This window comes from Passer domesticus, chromosome 5 (genome assembly GCF_036417665.1).
Source record: "Passer domesticus isolate bPasDom1 chromosome 5, bPasDom1.hap1, whole genome shotgun sequence".
NCBI classification, from domain to species: Eukaryota; Metazoa; Chordata; class Aves; order Passeriformes; family Passeridae; genus Passer; species Passer domesticus.
Genome location: NC_087478.1, coordinates 47,674,707 through 47,693,056, shown reverse-complemented (window position 1 = coordinate 47,693,056; position 18,350 = coordinate 47,674,707). Strand labels below are relative to the sequence as shown.

Below are 18,350 nucleotides of genomic sequence, written 5' to 3'. Positions count from 1 at the left end.
GGCGTGCCGGGGGAAACGTTCTGGAAGCGGCAGCCGTGGCCGGGCAGGCGCTCCCGGTTCCGGCTGCCGCCCGCCCCCGCCGCGGCGCGCGCTCCCCCTGGCGGGCGGGGCAGGCGGCCTCGGGGCGCTGCTGCGCCGGCGCGGCGCCGCTCATTGGCGGCGGGCCGCGCGCGCTGATGGTGTCAGCGCGCGGCGCGGAGAGGCCCGCGCATGCGCGGCGCGGCCCCACCATGGCGCCGCTCCCGCAGCGGGCGCTGGCGCTGGCGGCCCGGGGCTGGCGCGGCGCCGCAGGTCAGACACCCCCCTGTCCCGCACCCCGCTCCGCCCCCGCAGCCCACGGCCCCGCTTTCGCTCCTCGGGTCGCGGGGAAGCGGCTCTCCCCGGCGGCGCTGTGGCAGCCCCGGTCAGGGCTGAGTCGCAGGGAGGAACGGGCAGTAACTTGAGTAATAAAGTAGAAAGCTGCTCGCTGCCTTCAAGGTGTTGCTTTATTTGGTGCCCGCTGTGCCGGTCTGGTTGCGAGCTGTCCCGTTTGTCTGCTGCGTATGTGGAGAATAACAGTAGAAACACCAATTTTAAGCTAGACGGCAAAAAACCCTGCATTTTTTCATTTCACCAACGGGTTTCCAATCAAGCATCACGTAATGAACGCTTCACGTTATGACTGTTGGTTGTCATAACGTGAATAATATAATAATAATGTTCAATTAGAGGCTAATCCTGCTGGCTCCCACGGCAAATCCACGGTCTGCGTGTTTTGCTGTGAGCCCCGGAGTCTCAGCTCCTGAAAGGCAGATGTTTTCTTGTGTTATCCTTGCTCGTGCTGGTGAAGGGTTAAAAGTATTTGTTCTAAGAATGGCAGCACAAATTGTTTTTTTAGTAGGCATGTGTAAGTATGTAAGTAACATAAAGAGCAACCCCTTTCCAAAACATCAAATCGGTTTTTACCTTCTGACTACCCTCTCCTTCCTGCAGGTCTGGATGGTTTGTGTTCAGGCACAAGCACTTCTTCAGCTGCAGAAGGCTGTGACTCAGAACTCTAAATTTTCTCACAATTCATTTTTCATTTTAGATTTTGTCTTATTGTGCCTGTTCCCAGCTCACAAATGCATACTTGTAGTTGTCTTTAAAACTCACCTGCTTTGGCTGTGTGTGGGTTTGGAAGTGGGATTCATAGCTGCAGAGTTTGGCCAGTGCTGCTGCCATGGAAGGTCAGTACACAAACAGGGACACTCAGGCGTCCTCCAGACAGGAAAAGAACATGAAATTCCTGTATAAACCTGTGTTATTTGATGGTTTCTTTGCAGCATTATTAGTAAAAAACAGAACTGGAAAAGCCTTGAAAAGTGTGTAATTGTTCCAGGCAAGAGAAATTTTTCGAAGACAGTAGAGAAGAGACAATATACAGGTGTGGTGCTTGGAGCCCCGTGGTGTTTGGGGGAAGCAAGGAGAGTGCTAGTGCCTTGTGAACACCATTTGTATGAGTTGGGATGTGCAAACCAATGGAGCTTCCTGGGTTTTGTTGCTGGATTGTCAGGTTTAGCATATATCTGTTTATTTCTATCTGTTCCATGAATATTGGATTGTCGGTTGAGTTGTGTGCACATTGTTTCATAAACTGTCTTGATGCACAGCAAATGGAGAAGTTAAGGAGGGATATTTATGTCACATAAGTGAAGGAATGCTGCTAAGATTCTGATAACTAGACCACAGTTCTGCAGTTTCCTAACTGGGAAGTTTTGTTTTGGTTTTTTTTTTTTACCTTGACATGGTGCATTTCTTTTCCTCTAGTTTGCAAGTCATGTGCTCTCCGAAGATTTTCCATCCAGCCTGCCCAGCAGAAGAAGATTCCAAGCCGGTATTTGGGCCAGCCCAGCCCCTTCACACACCCACACCTGCTCAAACCAGGTGAGGTTTGTGCCCTGCCTGAGCCAGTCACCGATATTTTCTTGTCTCCATTTTTCTCAGTGTGTTGATTTGCTGCATCGTAGAGTTGTCTGTGGTTTCAGGTGTTTATGACTCCCTTCATTAGCCAGTAATTATATTTAGTAGCTAATTTCCTTGTCTGAGATGATACTGATTCCAAAAATAGGTTTCAGTGTGATGGCTTTCATAGCTTTCTTTTTTTCTCATCACGTTCTCAGGGTTGTTTACTTGGGTGCTGCAGACCTTTTCTGACAGTGGCATTTTGTGGACTTGTCCTGCAAATAAATGTGGTTTTTTTATTAAGAGGGAGTCTTTTGTGCAAGCTGAACTGTCAGAATGGTTCATATCCCATGTCTTGTGAGTCACAAAACAAAGGTGCAGTTCAACAAGGGTAGATGGGGAGGGACATTGATAAATGGGCACCACTTGTCTAAAGAACGTGCCCTGTTCAGAGGAGTATTCAATATGAGGAGAAGGAGAAAAAGAAGCTTGTGACTATGAAATTAGACAGTGGTGATAGAAGCTGAGGTTGTGCATCTTTTTGAGATTCCTGGAAATGAGCATGTAGGCACAAGATCACCACAATTAAATCTAAAAAACAAACAAACAAAAAATTGCAGCAAAAATATATTCAGGACTATGTCTAGGAAAACATTGTGTTCTCCCACAGGTGGGTAAGGGAGAACAGATGACTGTGTGTGTGTGTATAGATATGTGTCTGTCTATATATAAACACCTGTATTTAATTATAGAATAATTCAGGTCAGAAGGAACCTCACAGTTAACAGGTTTCCCCTGTGCTCAAGGCTGGGCTAACTTCAGCATTAGATCAGGTTGCTTAGGGCACTCATTCCCAGCTCACAATAAGCGAGGCAGGTTGCTTAAAGTGCAGCCAAAGCCCTGGAAGTGAATTCTAGCTATCCAAAGCATTTTCTCATTTAATAAAGTAGAAGTGGTTTCCTTAAAATAATATGACATTGTTTTATTGCAGTTATTGTTTTAGGAAGCAAATGCCTTTAATGCAAAGAGAATTTCCAGGCCTCACAGCTGGAAGCCAGCTGGGATCCCCATATTTCACCCCATTGCAGCTTCTGAAATTCACTGGACTGTGGCAGTTAAAAAGCTGATTGGAATGCAATGGAACATAGGAAATCTGCAGTATAACATTGTGGAATCGTGAGGCCAGATTGCATTAAAACAGTTTCTGTGTTCCCTGTCATTCATGGAGTGAAATAAATGTGGTGGGTTTTCTGGCTTGGTTTGGTCCTTTTTAAAGACTTAAATCTAATAGGTATTGAGGATATAATTGAAAAGGTGTAAAAATTAATGCAAATAGAACTTCTGCCTCCTGCTGCACTCATGCAAGAATCCACTTGCAGTATAAGTCAAATGTCAATTTTTGTTCTAGAATTGCCACTGTATAATACATGAAGGAGGAAGAAAAGATTATAAAAGTGGAAAGTTAACAAACGGTATCAAAATTCAAACTATATTAAGGTAGGGTATTAGCCAAAGATACTGATTAAGGCTCTTCTATTAATTTAGATCATAATTAGGGAGTCTCACAATTTTAAAAATACATACTTCAGCTGTTGCTGGTTGTCCCTTGAACTTCAGTCCTGTTCTGGTGAGTATCTTGATTGCTGTACTTCATGTCTTTTGGGGCTGGAGCAGTTGAAACAGTACCTTCATCTGAGAGATCATTTGCTTAGTTAGTGTTATTAGAAATACAGTATTTAACTTCAGAAAAATTGGAATTGTTAAATATTGGCAAAAGCTACAAATGCCCTGGAGAAGATCCCTTCCCTTAACAGGAGTCTGATGGCAGCCTGCAGTCCGTGGTTTGTTTCTGCTTGGAATCTTGTGACTGGTTAGACTCTGCAACCTCTGTGCTTCTGCCTGATCTCCCAGAATCTCTGACACTCAATCTGCCCTTTGTGGTTTAGAAATAGTCACTTTATGAGTTGACTTAGTGTGTAATTGAACAAACATTCTAGCTTTATCTGAGGAAATTAATGCTCAACCTCAGGAGGCAAACTTCTGTTCAATGTCCATGCTGTAAAACCCATCAGTTTTTAGGAGTCAAAGTTCAGTTTGCCTTGCCCCTTCCCCTTTGTTTTTTTAGATATTCTCTGCAAACATTTGGATGTTTGTTTAAATCTCCCAGGTTTTGTGATTTCTACCTTTGCACAGAAATATGTAACACAGCATCCAGTTGGTTAAAACCAATGCCTATCTTTGCTTGATGGAGAAGCAGCCTAAATGAGGATGTGCTGTAGGGATGGAAGCTGAAGAGGAGCAAGGGAAAGGCTTGTGAGGGGTTACAAAGAAGGCATGCACTTGTAAGGCATCAGGGAGCAGGCAAGAATCAGGCATATGACTAGTAAAATACCCTCAGTGCCTTGAATTTCTCCATCTGATTTGTTTTGTGTCCACAGGAGAGGTAACCCCAGGACTGTCACAGGTGGAATATGCTCTTCGCCGACACAAACTGATGGTGTTGATCCAGAAGGAAGCCCAAGGCTGGGATGGTTTGGACCACACAGTGATTCTGCTGTCCAACCCCACATACTACATGAGCAATGACATCCCCTATATTTTCCACCAGGACACGAATTTCCTGTACCTCTGTGGCTTTCAGGAGCCTGACAGCATCCTGGTGCTGCAGAGCATTCCTGGCAAAGCACTGCCATCTCACAAATCCATACTTTTTGTGCCCCGGAGGGATCCAAATCGAGAGCTGTGGGATGGGCCCAGGTCAGGCCCAGACGGGGCAATTGCTCTCACAGGAGTAGATGAAGCTTACACCATTGAGGAGTTCAGGCACTTGGTGGCCAAGCTGAAAGGTAACAAAAAATAGAGAGGGGATGAGATGGGGATGTGGTTTGCAGAGTCTGAGTGGTTCAGGTTTGGGAGGTGGTCTGCGACATCAGTTTGAAACTAAAATGAACTTGGGGAGGGACAAGGAGTATGGCTGTGGCAAAGGCAGTTGGAAGTTCATGTTAGCTCTTTGAGGGCCACCAATGGATATGTAGTTTTGAAAATTTCTGACTTTCTTGTGTATCCATGTGAATGCCAGTCTGCATATCTCTGAAATATTAAGGAGCAGGATAAGCAAGACCATGCTCCTGTTTTAGTGATATCTGTTTGCTGACAGAGTCAGAAACAGATGATCTATAGTAAACTTGAACACTTTTTATTCGTAGTAGACTTGGAGAACAATCCACACAGGGAGCTTGTTAGTCCACTCACATTTAGCAAGATGATGACTTGCCCATGAAATACAAACATTGCTGTCCTTTAGAAATACTCTTTTGCATCTCCCATCACCATGTATCCTCAATACTTATAATCCAGAAGGAACTTAAATGCATTATAAAACAAAGCTGAAGAAGGCTCATGACAATATAATAAAGGCAAGTGTGACTTTGGAGGGTCACACAACTAGAGGGAGAGAATTCTGGAGTATTAAATACCCTCTTGGAATCAGTTATTTTGTTTCAAAAAAGGATGTCTTGAAAATGAGTAAGTCTCAGGGCAAAGGATGATCAAAGAAAGCATGAAATGTGTGTGAGATATGGGCTGAACAAACCTACTCAGCTTGTAAAAGAGAAAACAAAGTATGAGATGTGTATAGTTGGGGAAAGCACAGATGATGACTGATTAATTGCTGGTTTACCTAATTTAAAAACAGAGAACACTGGATTAAATTATCACATAGCATGGTGTGGCACCTCTTACCTTGTAAATCATTCATGGAAGTTTGGAATAGAAAAATTAAAATGGAGTCAGAAGTTTGTAATTCTGTGGGGGAGAAGTCCATGAAAAGCAGTAAATCAGCTAAGGGCAATACTCTTTAATGAATGCCCAGTTTCTTAGACACTTTTTGTAAGCACATGCTAATGGTTACTTTCACCAAAGAAGGAGAGCCATGGTGGACATCAACAGTGACTCACCATGGCTTTTCTACTCATTTGCATTTAAAATGTTCCCTTGAGTAGAATGTTGGTGTTAACTGATGTTCTGAATAAATTTCCACTGTGAGTGTATCTGGTGTATCTGTTCTCAGTAAACTCATCTTTGAATGGCTGAAATAAGCAGTTGTTTCCCCAATTGTCCTGAGCTGTTTTTGATAATGATCCTGATTCCCTGCAAAAAGGTGAATTGCTTTCCATGGTCAGTGTGGACAGGCTGAATGGGAGAACGATTCAGAAGGTGCACTGTGATGTGATGGCTGCTTGGCTTGCACAAGTGCAACTTTGACACGTGAACTCTGAATGGATCTGAGCCAGATGCATATGTTCAGTGATGGTTGTAAACCCCATTATTTGCCCTGAAGTGGGGATTTGTCCAATCTATATGCTATGAATTGATAATCTTCCAAATTTAGAAGAGATTGCTGTGACAGTGAAAGTGTCTATATAGTCTGTCAATGTAGATTCAGAGAAAATTATTTTTCTCAAATACAACAACAGATCTAGTTTTGGGAGTGAGTCATTTTAGTATGGGGAGGACATTTCTGCATTTATTTTAGTCTGTGTCAACTTTGTTTTGTATTCCAGGTGAGTCCAACATGGTTTGGTATGACTTGAGAAAACCAGTGCATGCAGCACTGCACGCTGACTACATGCAGCCCCTGGCTGAGGTGAAAGCTCGCAGCAAAAACCGCATCCAGGCCGTTCGGCATCTCGTGCAGAACCTGCGGCTGATCAAATCCCCTGCGGAGATTGAGAGGATGAAGATTGCTGGCCGGGTGACAGCAGAGGTAATGGGGTGGTGAGCTCTCCTAATGAACCAGTGCCTTCCCTTGATGAGGTGACAGGAGTTGGAAGGAGAGCTTTGGTTACCAATCTGTTACCAAACTCTTCTGTCTCAACCACTGGGCTTGACTTCTGCCACAGGACAAGGGGAAACTGGGAGACTGCTTGGACTACCAGATTCTCTCAATTAGCATAACTCCAGTGAAGACAAGCCAGCAGCTGTTAGACTGTGTTTAAAAGCAAAGGCTAGCCTTTTCACTGTCCTCCTAGCTTCCTCTCTGCTTTCCAAAATAATTTTCTTTCCCATCTATTATTTTTATTTTGAGGAAACAGGATTTTTATGAAGATGTTTCCAATGTAAGTTTCTGCATTGCCCCTTCACCCTCAAATACCTTTTGAACTCATTGGCCACTTTTAAACAAATCTCACAGATAGCCAGGTAGAAAAGAAAGGCACAGGTTGTTCTCCTCTGAAGGAAAAGCTGCATAAGGCAATCCTATTATACCTTGGGGAATCCACAGGTGAGACAGCTTCTAAAATGCCAAACCATAGGATCAGCCTCAATCATCTAATCCTTTCTTTTTTTCCAAAAATTAGTCAGTCATCCCCTAAATACAGTTTTATACATCTTAACTGGTTCTAGTCTTGACAGCACTTTCACCAAAGAAATTGGTGAAACCCTCTGGTTCTGGGCCAGCTGATTTTGGGCATTCCTCAAGACACAGCAGGTGAAAAAAAAACCAGTTCAGGCTCCTTTGCTAACTGAAAGTCCCTTCTTTTTCATAGGCTTTCACAGAGACGATGTTTGCCAGTAAATCCCCCGTGGATGAAGCCTTTCTGTATGCAAAGGTGAGCACTTTGTAGCTGGCAGTGAGATAGAAGGGTTGGATGTTGGTTATCCTTCCAGGAAACCAGAAATGCCAGATCTCTTTATCACGTCTCCCACTGTAGCACATTTATTCACCCAACCCTTGTGGTGCCTTGGACATGCAGAGGAGTCAGTGTGAGGAATTCTTCAGCTGTACTTCTTGTAACCTTATTTAAGGAGTGTAGCATTTGTCTAAGTTTCTCTCTGTTGATGTCTTTTTGTACTGTATTGAAATGCAAAGCCTGCTAAACAATTGGAGGTAAAATTTTCACCTTATTCTGTAATACAGGTCTGTTGTACAAAATTTAAGTAGTTATAGCACCTGTTTGTAAAGCCTGCTTCTCTTGCCTCTAGCCTCTTACTACATCAGATTACCACAGCCGTCTTGAAGCAGTTTAGATGCCTCTCAGTTACAAAATAAGGAATAATTGGCATGCACATTTGGTAAGGAACTTCGTAAGGAATTGCAGTGAGATGCCTGTTCAAGAAACATCAGCAGGATTTGGCCCTCTGTTCCTACATGGATGGGCCTGTGCTGACACGGCACTGGCAGTCCTGAGTTGAAAAAACTACTTTAATTACAGTGTATTTTACAGGTCAGTTTTTCAGTCCAGACCAGGATTATAAAACCTGTGCTCCATGTAGGCATCCTGGAGTGTTCTGTCCCCTGTGATTTTGGTAACCATAGAACAGACATGCTATTAACATGTTGAGGGTCTTTGTAGATTCTTCATTTCCATGCTTTCATTAGCTTCATCATTCAAAAAAGGTAAAGATCTTGAGGCTTATGGTGCTTTTTTCTTCTATCCCCTCAGACATCAAGGTAGTGCATGCTTTTAAACCTTCTTAGTTTAACAGTCATGAGAAATAGATAACTGCTGTAAATATGCTGGTACTTTGCAATTTTAAAAGACAGAAGCAAACCATGACTGTTGTCAGGCTGACACAGAGGATCTTTCAAAATTCACAAAGTTGTATGGCAAATAACAGAATTACTTGAAATAAGAACAAAACCTCACCTGGATATATGGCAATGTAGTGAAGGTTTGAGACAGTATTGAACAGCTTGTACCAGAAAGAGCTTCCTGGATATCCAGTACAGACTTGAAAAATTCTTGAAAAATTGGATGGTTCTGTATTTTTTTTTCTCCAGAGTCCTTGATAAATATTTAAGACTGCTTTAATTTAGTCAACTCACTTTCCAGTTTCACTTTGTATTGTACAAATTAAGAAAACAGTTGTAGGACAAGAATTATTATGGTTCTAGGGCAGCTAATCACCTGAATCAGCACTAATGGTTTCCTCTTCTCTGTATTGTTCCTCCAGTTCGAATTTGAGTGCCGGGCTCGTGGTGCTGACATCTTGGCATACCCCCCTGTTGTTGCTGGTGGCAACAGATCAAACACTTTGCACTATGTGAAGAATAATCAGCTCATCAAGGTAACCCTTGTGCTGTGCAGTAACTTGAAATGCAGTGCTGTGATACAAATATACATTCCCTAGCTGCTGCTAGTTTTGACTGAACAGATCAAAGCACTTAAATACATATTTTTTAAGTGAGCAAGGGCTATATGCCTTGGTTAATTTTACTGTCAATAGCACATTCAACTTGTCTTTCTTTCCTCTCAGTTCTTGCTGCAGTATTTTCTGAACAGTGCAAGGACTTGCAAACAGAGTTGCAGATAATTTAGTGAACATGTTTGCTCTCACAGCAGCTTGCAACACTGGGGGCCTCACAAAATAGGGGAGCCACTGTCACAGGCAGGGCAAAGGCCCCAGAGGGATCTTCTGCTGTCACTTGCATTCCTTGGCCTTGCTTTGCAATATAAGGGCAAAGTGCATTCCTGCTCTGCTGAAGCTGAAAAGCATTTTGGTTCCATGTAGCCAAGCAAAGCAGGGAAGGGGAACAAGTAGGGAACAGATCAGCGTTAAATGTCAAGAGGTGGAGAGTAATGTGTTTTGTCTTATTTTGAAGATTCTCATTGAATTGAGCCCTCTCCAGCTTTCCAGACAATAGGTCTTTAGATTCAGATAAGTATTTTCAGGGGCAGTATTCCCTCACTGCTCTGCTCACTATTTACTTTTCAGAGGAACATATTTTTCCTCTGTCTTAATGCAGAATGAAACTTTCTCACTAGCATTGTCTTTTCTTGAAGCTGGGACGCTAGCAGACCTTGAAATGATCTGCAGAGACAAATGTACAAATAATATGACAGGCTGCTTTTGACAGGAAGAAGCTTCCTTTGTCATTCTGTCATCCAAGGTCAGGCGTGCTGCTGTAACTCCAGTTGCTTCTGTTAAAGTTGTTCAGCTAAATGACTGTCACTTGTTTATTTTCCAAAACTATTAAGTAGAAGATTAAACCCATAAACTTGACTCTTCCTTTGTGTGCTGCTTCCTACAGATCTTGTTTCCAAATAGGCTAACAAAGTGTCTAATTTGAGAGGTATCTGAATGTTTCATTCAGCCTTTTCCTTAGAGGGCTCTGCTTTAAAGAAAGAGGACAGGCACAGCATAAGGCATTTACTGGACAATCAAACCACAGGCTGAATTCCCTTTGTCAGTAAATTGTTACTTAGCTTGTTTAATTGCTTGGAAGATGGCAGGTGCTGCAATTTCAGATTTGCCTTAAAGAATTCAACCAGCTATCCTGAAAAAGTTTAAAAGTACAATATAAATGGCCTATCTATTCAGTGGGATAGTGAGGTCTGCTCACTGCTGGTTTATCTGCTGTGTGTCTGTTTGTGTCACTTAACTGTACAGAATGATAGCAGCTAGTACTGGAAGTAGCACTAGCAGTGAAATTTTGCTGCTTTTATCTTTCCCTTAACATCCTGCAGTTATGCCTGGGCGTTGCACATGTCTGCTGGCACAGTCATGGATCTGTGGACTGAATCTCTACATGTAGTGTAAATCTGTAGAGAATTTACTCCAAACTCTTTTAACATCTTACTGCTCTATTTGTTGTTAGCTCCTTCAAGGAGGGAAAGCAAGGCAGTGGTTTTGTTCCTGGCCCTTTGTAGTTCTTCTGTGTGACTTTTTGGAGATGTGTAGCCATTGATATGGAACAGCTTTGCTGAAGTGAATTGGAGATTCACATCTCCAAAAAAATTTTCTTCATCACTAGATAGATGCAGAAAGATATTTTGAAACAGTCAAGAAAGTCCTAGAAGAGAAAGGGAAGGTTGTACAAGCTATTCACCAGTGCATTTACAGCAGTGATACACTGCCAGATTTTGTGATACAAAGTGATTTTGCTGGCTCCTCATATCCTAGGACAAGGGTAAATTTGTAGTTGTTGGTGATCCCGAGGGAAGCTCAGAAATCCTGTGCTTTTGTTGCAAGCCCCCTCTGTCTCAGTCACTATAGCTGAGAACCTCTAGTGAAAGGAGTCATAGGCATAATTTGCTGGAGTAAGCAATCCGGGTGTGAATAGCACTTGTCTCAGAGAGCAGAATAGTTCAAGGCAAATGCCTTTTCTTTACTCCAAAATCTTCATCTTAAAAGTTCAGACAGTATATAAATATAACAGTCAGAGACTACCTTACAGAGCAACAGTCCAACTGGAATAGCCTATTTATAAACTGTGGTACCTGGGGTATTACTCTGCAAAAGGAATTCACTTTTCTGCAGCTGCATTGTGAACACAGAAGCATAACCTACTTTCCTGCTGTCAGACAGAAAAATCAATTAATAGCTGGACTGACCCACAGAGCATTCTTTCCTGTTATTCTCCAGGATGGTGAACTGGTCTTGCTGGATGGTGGATGTGAATTTTCCTGCTATGTGAGTGACATCACACGTACCTGGCCTGTCAATGGAAGGTATGCTGCAGTAAGTTTTTTTGAAGAATTTTGATAAGTTCTTAAATAATTGATGGTTTGAGTGTGTGTTTAATCATAGTTTTACCATGTCCCATTCTGTGCTGCTTCAGAGTAATCAAATTATATCAAGTAATCGTTCAGCTGTATTCCCCACTGCCTCATTAATTACTGCATGAATATATGTGATTATTGCTATTTTCAGCTATTGCAGCATGCTTAACGTGCAGAGAGGGCTTTTGTACACTCAGCTGTGGCTGACTCCAGTTGTGTGTAAGAAAACAGGAGTTTCACTTGATGTGTTCATAGCTCTCTCTGCCAGTTGGGAATTTGCTGGTGTGGCCTTTCATACAAGGAGACAGTTGCTTTGCTTTCTGGTTTTCCCCTGCTCCATCTTGAACTGAATCTGTATCTAGAATAGGTTCTGGGGACAGAACCTCTTTCTCTTGGAAACAGAGATTTAGTTGTGTAATATTCCTTTACTCAATGGCCTTCAGGTTCACCAAACCCCAAGCAGAACTGTATCAAGCTGTCCTGGATATCCAGAAGTCCTGCTTGAGCCTCTGCTCCCCTGGCATGAGTCTGGAAGATATCTACAGCCTCATGCTCAGCCTTATTGGACAAAAACTGAAAGACTTGGGTGTTCTGGAGAGCAGCATCACTGACAGCCATTTCTTCAAGGTACTTCATTTTTTTTTACTCTAGTTTACCCCTATTAATCCTGATTGTTTTATCCTTGGGTAGTTTTAGGGCTTTAATTTGGGTCAGGAATGTGGTTTCAGGATGTCTCTTCTAATTACTGCTACCGGGTGCTTTAATTCATGTTGTGGGCTGGTCTCAGCACAGGAGTGAATTTCTCAGAGACAGGGCTAAACTCCAAGATGTGATTCAACCATTTGGTGCACAATTTGGTGTGAAGTAATCCCCAGTCTTATATGCACATAGTGTGAATATTTGTTCCTTGGCTCTTGCTGTTTCACTGTGCAGATCCATTCCCATTGCTCTGCACTGCTTGCCAGCACAGAAGCAGCTTTAGAGCACAGTCTGAGAGGAACTATGGGCACATGGGCACTAACACAAGATTCTGGGTCCAGGATGACTGCCGGCAGTTATTTGTACTTTTGTGGTCTGTTTAACATCACATAAATCTGCAGTGCCACCAAAAGGTGCAGCCTATTCTGTCATTCCACCTGCTGCTCTTTCTGCACCATTTTGTGTCAGTACTGGGACTCACAGAGCTGCCTGGTGAACGAGACTGGGCAACTGGTCTGCCTTGGAGCTGAACCTGCAGATGAATAGGACTGGTTTCAGTTAGAGAAGTTTATCCGGTCACTCCCACTGCAGAGCTGCACGATTGCTGATGCCAGTACCGCAAAGATGGCGGAAGCAGGTGACGGCACTCCGGCTTTTGGCAGCCGGACAGGTTCCTGCCGGGTTTAGTTGTGCGGTGCCGGTGCCATGGCAGCCCCGGCGGACGGAGCGTGTGGTGCCGGGTTCCTCCGGCAGGTGGAAGCACAGCCAGACGGGAGCGGCGCCGGCAGCCCAGTCCCCTGGGAGCGGGGAGCAGGGAGGAGATCTCGCTGATTCCCGCTTTAGAGGGAGGGAGATGAGGATGGTGTGGGGGGTGGCGGTGGCCGTGACTTGTAGAGGTGGATTAAAATCATGCTGTATGTGCCGAATGAAATCGGCACAGCATTGGCACTTTCACAGCCCGGAGCGGCTGTGCTCGCTGCTGTCTGTTCTGAAGGTGTGCTGATGGGAGTCGTGCAGGGCTGGATGTTTGAGGGATGGGAAGGGCTGGGCAGCAGAGCTCAGCGGTTTGAAAATTGACACCACGCTAAGATGGTGACGGGTTTGGGCTGTTCTTTTCAGTGCAGGGGAAAGTCAATCTGCAACGTGCTCATAATTGGCACCTGGTACTGGTGGGTTTTAAGGGCCATCCAGTTCAAGTAAATGGAATGCAGGCCTAGACATGGCAGTAGGACTGCTAGTTATGTACATAACTATTTTGTCTCTTTTCCCTATCTTTCGTATTGGCGCAAGTTGGGCTGTGTTTAACTGCCTCTGTGGCACTTGTTCTGTGTTCTCTTAGGCTGTTCGAAAATACTGCCCTCATCACGTGGGCCACTACTTGGGCATGGATGTTCATGACACCCCAGATATATCCCGGTCGCTCCCGTTCCAGCCAGGCATGGTGATAACCATCGAACCAGGTAAAAGCAGTCAGCGGTGGACAAAAACATGCAACACTGAGGGCAACAGTATTGCCTTTCAATAATTAGCTGGTCCTGCAGACCAAAGCATTCAGATCCCTTCTGGTGAAGCTGGAAACTGTAGAAGTACTGGAAAGCCTTAAGTTATTCCTCTCCCAAAGTCATTACGGTATTAGAAAAGCCTATTTCCTTCCCAAACATAGCCAAAGTAACACGTAGTGGGAGTAAACTCAGGAAGCAGAGTAGTGTAGAGCTCAGGCTGTGCAGCATAGGTGAGCTGCAGTGCAGAAATCAGGGTTGATTCACTTGTTCTGTGTTCCTACCACTGAACTTCTACCAGTCACTGCTAGTGTCTCAAGCATTGGAGTCTGCAATTGCAGGGATTTACAACTTAGCTTTGCAAATTAGGCATACTGTGAGGAATCTTTCTTTCTCCTTGTCACTAGATTTGGAGCTGTCAGCTGGAAACTTATATTTAATGCTTGTCTCTTCTCTCTCTCTATTCAGAACATTTTTAAAGTCATCATTGTGAATGTAACACCGAGAGCAAGAAGTGTGAAAAGGCCAGGTGTAGCTATGGAAATTTTTATTAATGTGCTGATGTCTGTAGGCACAGAGGGACACTTTCCTTTCGTTGCCCACCAACAGCCATGAGTGAGAGGAATGAGAGTAACTTGCCATACTAAAAATTCTCAGGATCAAACACGTTATGTTGCTGAAAGTCCAACCCCACTCTCCTGGTGGTGCAATAAGGGAAAGGTGGTGTTCTGGAGAGTGTTGTGTGTTTTAATTCCCTTTCTTCTTTCAGGCATTTATATCCCCGAGGATGATGCGAGTGCTCCGGAGAGGTTTCGTGGCATTGGTGTGCGCATTGAGGATGATGTTGTGATAACAGAGGATGCACCTCTTGTCTTGTCTGCTGACTGTCCCAAGGACATCTACCACATTGAGCAGATCTGTGGTCGCAGCTCATGATGCCCCTTCCCTGCCTGTTTCATCCTCCTTGGGAGACACAGCCCCGCAGGGATGCAGATCCCTTAGCTGGCTGTAGTTGTCAAGTGATGGAAGGCATGGACAGTTGATGGCTGTTTCCAAGACTGGGACTGGGCAGTGGAATGCAAAAGGCTTGGGTACTGGGGGATGAAAAAACAAAGTAACCTTTCCTGTGTGCAGTTTTCTTCTGATTTGTGCTGATGTGGAACTGTTGTATGATGTGGGAGTGGATTCATCCCTCTGCTGTGTGGATCCGTGTGTTCTGGGGCCCTTGGGGGGGTTGCATTTTGTCAGTGCCACCAGATGCACAGGTACAACAGCTAAGACCAAGGCTCCCTTCTTTCCCCACTCAGCAGCAATTTCACAACAGTCAGATTTTTAAAATGAGGCTTTTATAAATGCTGGTTTTGAATGAGAAAGTGTCAGCTTGAATTTTATAGAACCATGTAAGGAGAGAGTCTGGTAATTAGGGAGGTGGGTTTGGTGGAGAGGTGGTTGTATCTGAAGCCAGTGGAGAATTCTTTTAGTATTTTAAAGATAGGATGTGTTTAGGCCTTGTTCAGGCATATGCAAAATAGGCCTGCAGCAGGGAAAAACAACTTGTCTTTCAGCTTATTCGAGTGCTTGATAATTTCAAAAAGTACAAATAGGGCTCAAAAGGTTAGACATTCTTGCTGTCTTCCACATTCCCTTCCTTTTGTCCCAAAGGTCCATTCCTTTTTCCTGCTCTGAATCCCTCATTACCCTAGGAAGCAGGGCCATGTTGATTATGCTGGATTCCACTGGTGAGCTGTTTGTTGTCACTCAGATGTGAGGTGTCCAGTTCTGGGACAGTCACAGCACCTTTCTGGCTTCTGCTTGCTGTGTGCTGTAAGTGCCAGCAACTTCAGCAGTGTGCTTTTGAAGAGTCTGCCCTATGGCGAGTGTCAGGTCTTTACATGGCTTTTATATGGAATTAATTGGAATTAAAAGTAATTCTTCTCTTCTGAACTCTGAGGCCATGATAAGAGCTGACTTTGGGTTTTTCCCAAAGTGCTCTGATAGTATTTTTGAAGCAGCTGCAAATATTAATGGGGCTGGATGAGGAGTAAAGAGAGGAGCTTTCTACCTTGAACATCAGCCTACCATCCAGGGCATTGTATGCCATAGTAAATACACCTACTAGAGGCAAGCACAGCATCTGTGTATTTACTGAAAATACTTAGACAATCAGCTATTTAACATGTGTGAAAAATGCCTCTCATCAGAGCATCTCCTGTTATTTACACTTGCTGTTGCACCACCTTACTTCTTTTCTTATGGAAGCTTTCAGTGCTCTTCATCTGTTACTCTAAATTTTCTATTTCCACTATGTCACTGCTTCCTAATCCATTTTACTTTCTTATCAACATCACTGCCTCGTCCCCAGTTTGGCCTAATTGCCCAGAATGAATGTAGCCAGAAGTGTGTGAGGGAGGTGGTCAGGGTTCTGGAGTTTGACCTCTGCCTCTGGTGCTGTGTACTCTAGCAAAATCTGCTTTTTTTTCCCCTTTTTTTCCCCTCTTTTTTTTTTTTTTCTCTCCTGTGTTTCACTTAGTGAAGGCCAAGTGGGCAGGGTCTTGCATCTCTCATTGCATTCAACGTGAGCTGGGTGCATGCGCTGGGGTTTGAATTTTGGCACCTGAAAGGCAGCCAAGGCATGCCATAATTTTATTTTCTAAACATGACCAAAAAATGCTTTTGCAGGGTTTAGTGTATCAAGTTTCACCTATTTAAGGGAATCTGCTAATCTCTGATGGCAGTGCTTGTTAAATACTCCTGTGTTGCAGTGATAGCTACAGCCTAAAATGTTAGAAGGGAGATTTCCTAAGTATGAACACAGACCTGATGAGTACTTTTGACATTGTTGTGATCTCTAATACATTTCCTCCAATTCCACCTGTTAGAGCCATATAAACTGGGCCAAATCTTGGAGATTTTGGAACTATGTAAGCAGCTTAAAATAACATTAATTGAAGAGATACATGTGTGAGCTGATCTGCACATCCACCCACACATCTAACAGAGTTAATAATGGTACTTAATGTAAATAAGCCTTTAAAATGCATATACAAATTATTTTTAAAATAAAACAATTTGTAGAAAGTAATTTCTCAGGCCATCAAGTTGCATGCTGTTGAATAAATACACGCACTGCCAAAAACGGCATTATTTTTCAGGAAGATTCATTAATTGTGTGTGACCTGTCTTGGACTTGAAATAATATTGTCAAATGTAGGCACATGCTAATTCCTTCTTCTGTCAGGAAAATCCTGCAACTTGTAAACACCAGTAGATCTTAGGAATGCTGCGGGTGAATGTTTCTGTTAGGAAAGAAGTGTTTGTGACTGCTGATTGGAAAGTAATGGATCTGCTATGGCTGCTGACTGTGTCTGATTTAGGCCATGCATATTCTGTAATTCTTCCACTGTGTTCAGCCATTTTTTCAGCATAAACTGCTGCTGGTTTGAATCTCTTGTTCCATGTAAAGGGTGCATTTTGCAGAAGGTATTAAATCTGCATCCTATGAACCTCAGTGTTTGAAGGTTTTTTCTCACTTGTTGCAGAGATGAATAATCTGTGACCTACACACATGCTGCAGTATCCCTTGCAAACAACCAAATCCTTGAACATTTTATACAACCCTCATCAAGAAACCCTAAAGAGCTTGGTTCTCTGGGTGCTGGCATGGCACATACTTGTGGTGTACCTCCCCTGGCACTGATCCCATCCTGCCAGACTGCTTCTGCCACAGAAGAGATTCCTCACTGCAGCCACTTGGGTGCAGGAGCAGCTCTAAGTGGTGGCACAAGTCGACAGCTGCTTGATGAGGGCGTTAGTGGGATCACAGGGAGTGAAAGAGAAATTGAGGTATACACAAATTCATGTGGGGAGAGATTTGATTTCATGTGGTACAGGTCTTAAGGACATCAGAGTATGAGAAAAAATGAAAGCCAGCCATCCCCATGGAGAAGCTGCTTTGCTTCCAGAGGAGCCCTGAGAGGCTTTTGGCTTTCCCACTTCACCTTCTACCAGGGGACTGCTTTGCTTTGCAGAGAGCTAGTGAAGTCCTGTTGTTAAATACAGTCTGAGCAGAAGTACCAATTTGCAGATTTGCTTCTGTCACTGAAGTGGAACGAAATTTGACATTTAACACAATTTGGCATTCTTCCTCTGTGTGGAAAAATACAGTATGTCTTTCCTAAAATGGCATTCATTATTTTGCAAAGGAGCGTGGTGTAGGAAGTAGCAAAGTGAGGTAGCCCAGTAAAGAGAATGGAGATGGAGAGTTTTGGGACTGTACAATGCAATAAGAGAAGAATCAGGAGAAGGTTGTGATTTAGAGCTGCAGGGATGGGTGCCAGGGGGGTGGGAGAGCAAGGAGAGAACAACGGGACATAAACTGGCTATTCAGTATGGTGTCAGAATGGTGCAATAGCTCCAGAAAACTGGTCATTCTGTTTCATAATCCTGATTGATTTGTCCTACTCAGTAGGGAGGAACAAAAGAGTCAGATTGTATTGATGAACTTGGTCTTAACAGTTAGTTTAATTATTTCTTTTAAAAATCAATAGAATTATCATATGAGAAAGTTTTATGCAGTTTCAGATTATTGATTATGTGTCATATCTTAAGTAATGGGAAGGAAAAAAGTATGTTTCTAGGCAAAATCTTCCATAATGATGGAGGAAGCAAGGCTGAGGTTACATGCTCTTATGCTATCCAAATTATTGCTGTGGAAATTGAGTAATTA

At 43.4% G+C, this 18,350-nt stretch overlaps 1 protein-coding gene and 1 long non-coding RNA gene across 4 annotated transcripts in view; one reads left to right on the top strand and one right to left on the bottom strand.

The window, feature by feature from the left end:
• Window positions 1-153: 153 nt before the first annotated feature.
• XPNPEP3 (X-prolyl aminopeptidase 3) lies at window positions 154-17,127 on the top strand. 3 transcript variants are annotated; one of them, XM_064420123.1, is made up of 11 exons: window positions 529-1,208; window positions 1,305-1,405; window positions 1,789-1,905; window positions 4,362-4,769; window positions 6,486-6,688; window positions 7,470-7,532; window positions 8,878-8,991; window positions 11,290-11,375; window positions 11,870-12,053; window positions 13,465-13,585; window positions 14,394-17,127. In XM_064420123.1, exons 1-11 carry the CDS (start codon window positions 793-795, stop codon window positions 14,558-14,560), a joined length of 1,980 nt encoding a protein of 659 aa, XP_064276193.1. In that variant the 5' UTR covers window positions 529-792; the 3' UTR covers window positions 14,561-17,127. The 3 variants fall into 3 exon arrangements, with proteins under 3 accessions (XP_064276194.1, XP_064276193.1, XP_064276195.1); XM_064420124.1 differs by lacking the exons at window positions 529-1,208; window positions 1,305-1,405 and adding an exon at window positions 154-291; XM_064420125.1 differs by lacking the exon at window positions 1,305-1,405 and having other exon boundaries at window positions 1,187-1,208.
• LOC135300562 (uncharacterized) overlaps window positions 439-18,350 on the bottom strand; it is a 35,484-nt gene continuing 17,572 nt past the window's right edge. The window contains exons 3-5 of the long non-coding RNA XR_010362369.1: window positions 3,508-3,615; window positions 1,135-2,198; window positions 439-536 (exon numbers count right to left, since the gene is read on the bottom strand). This is a non-coding gene — a long non-coding RNA (uncharacterized LOC135300562). The remainder of the gene's footprint in view (window positions 537-1,134; window positions 2,199-3,507; window positions 3,616-18,350) is intronic.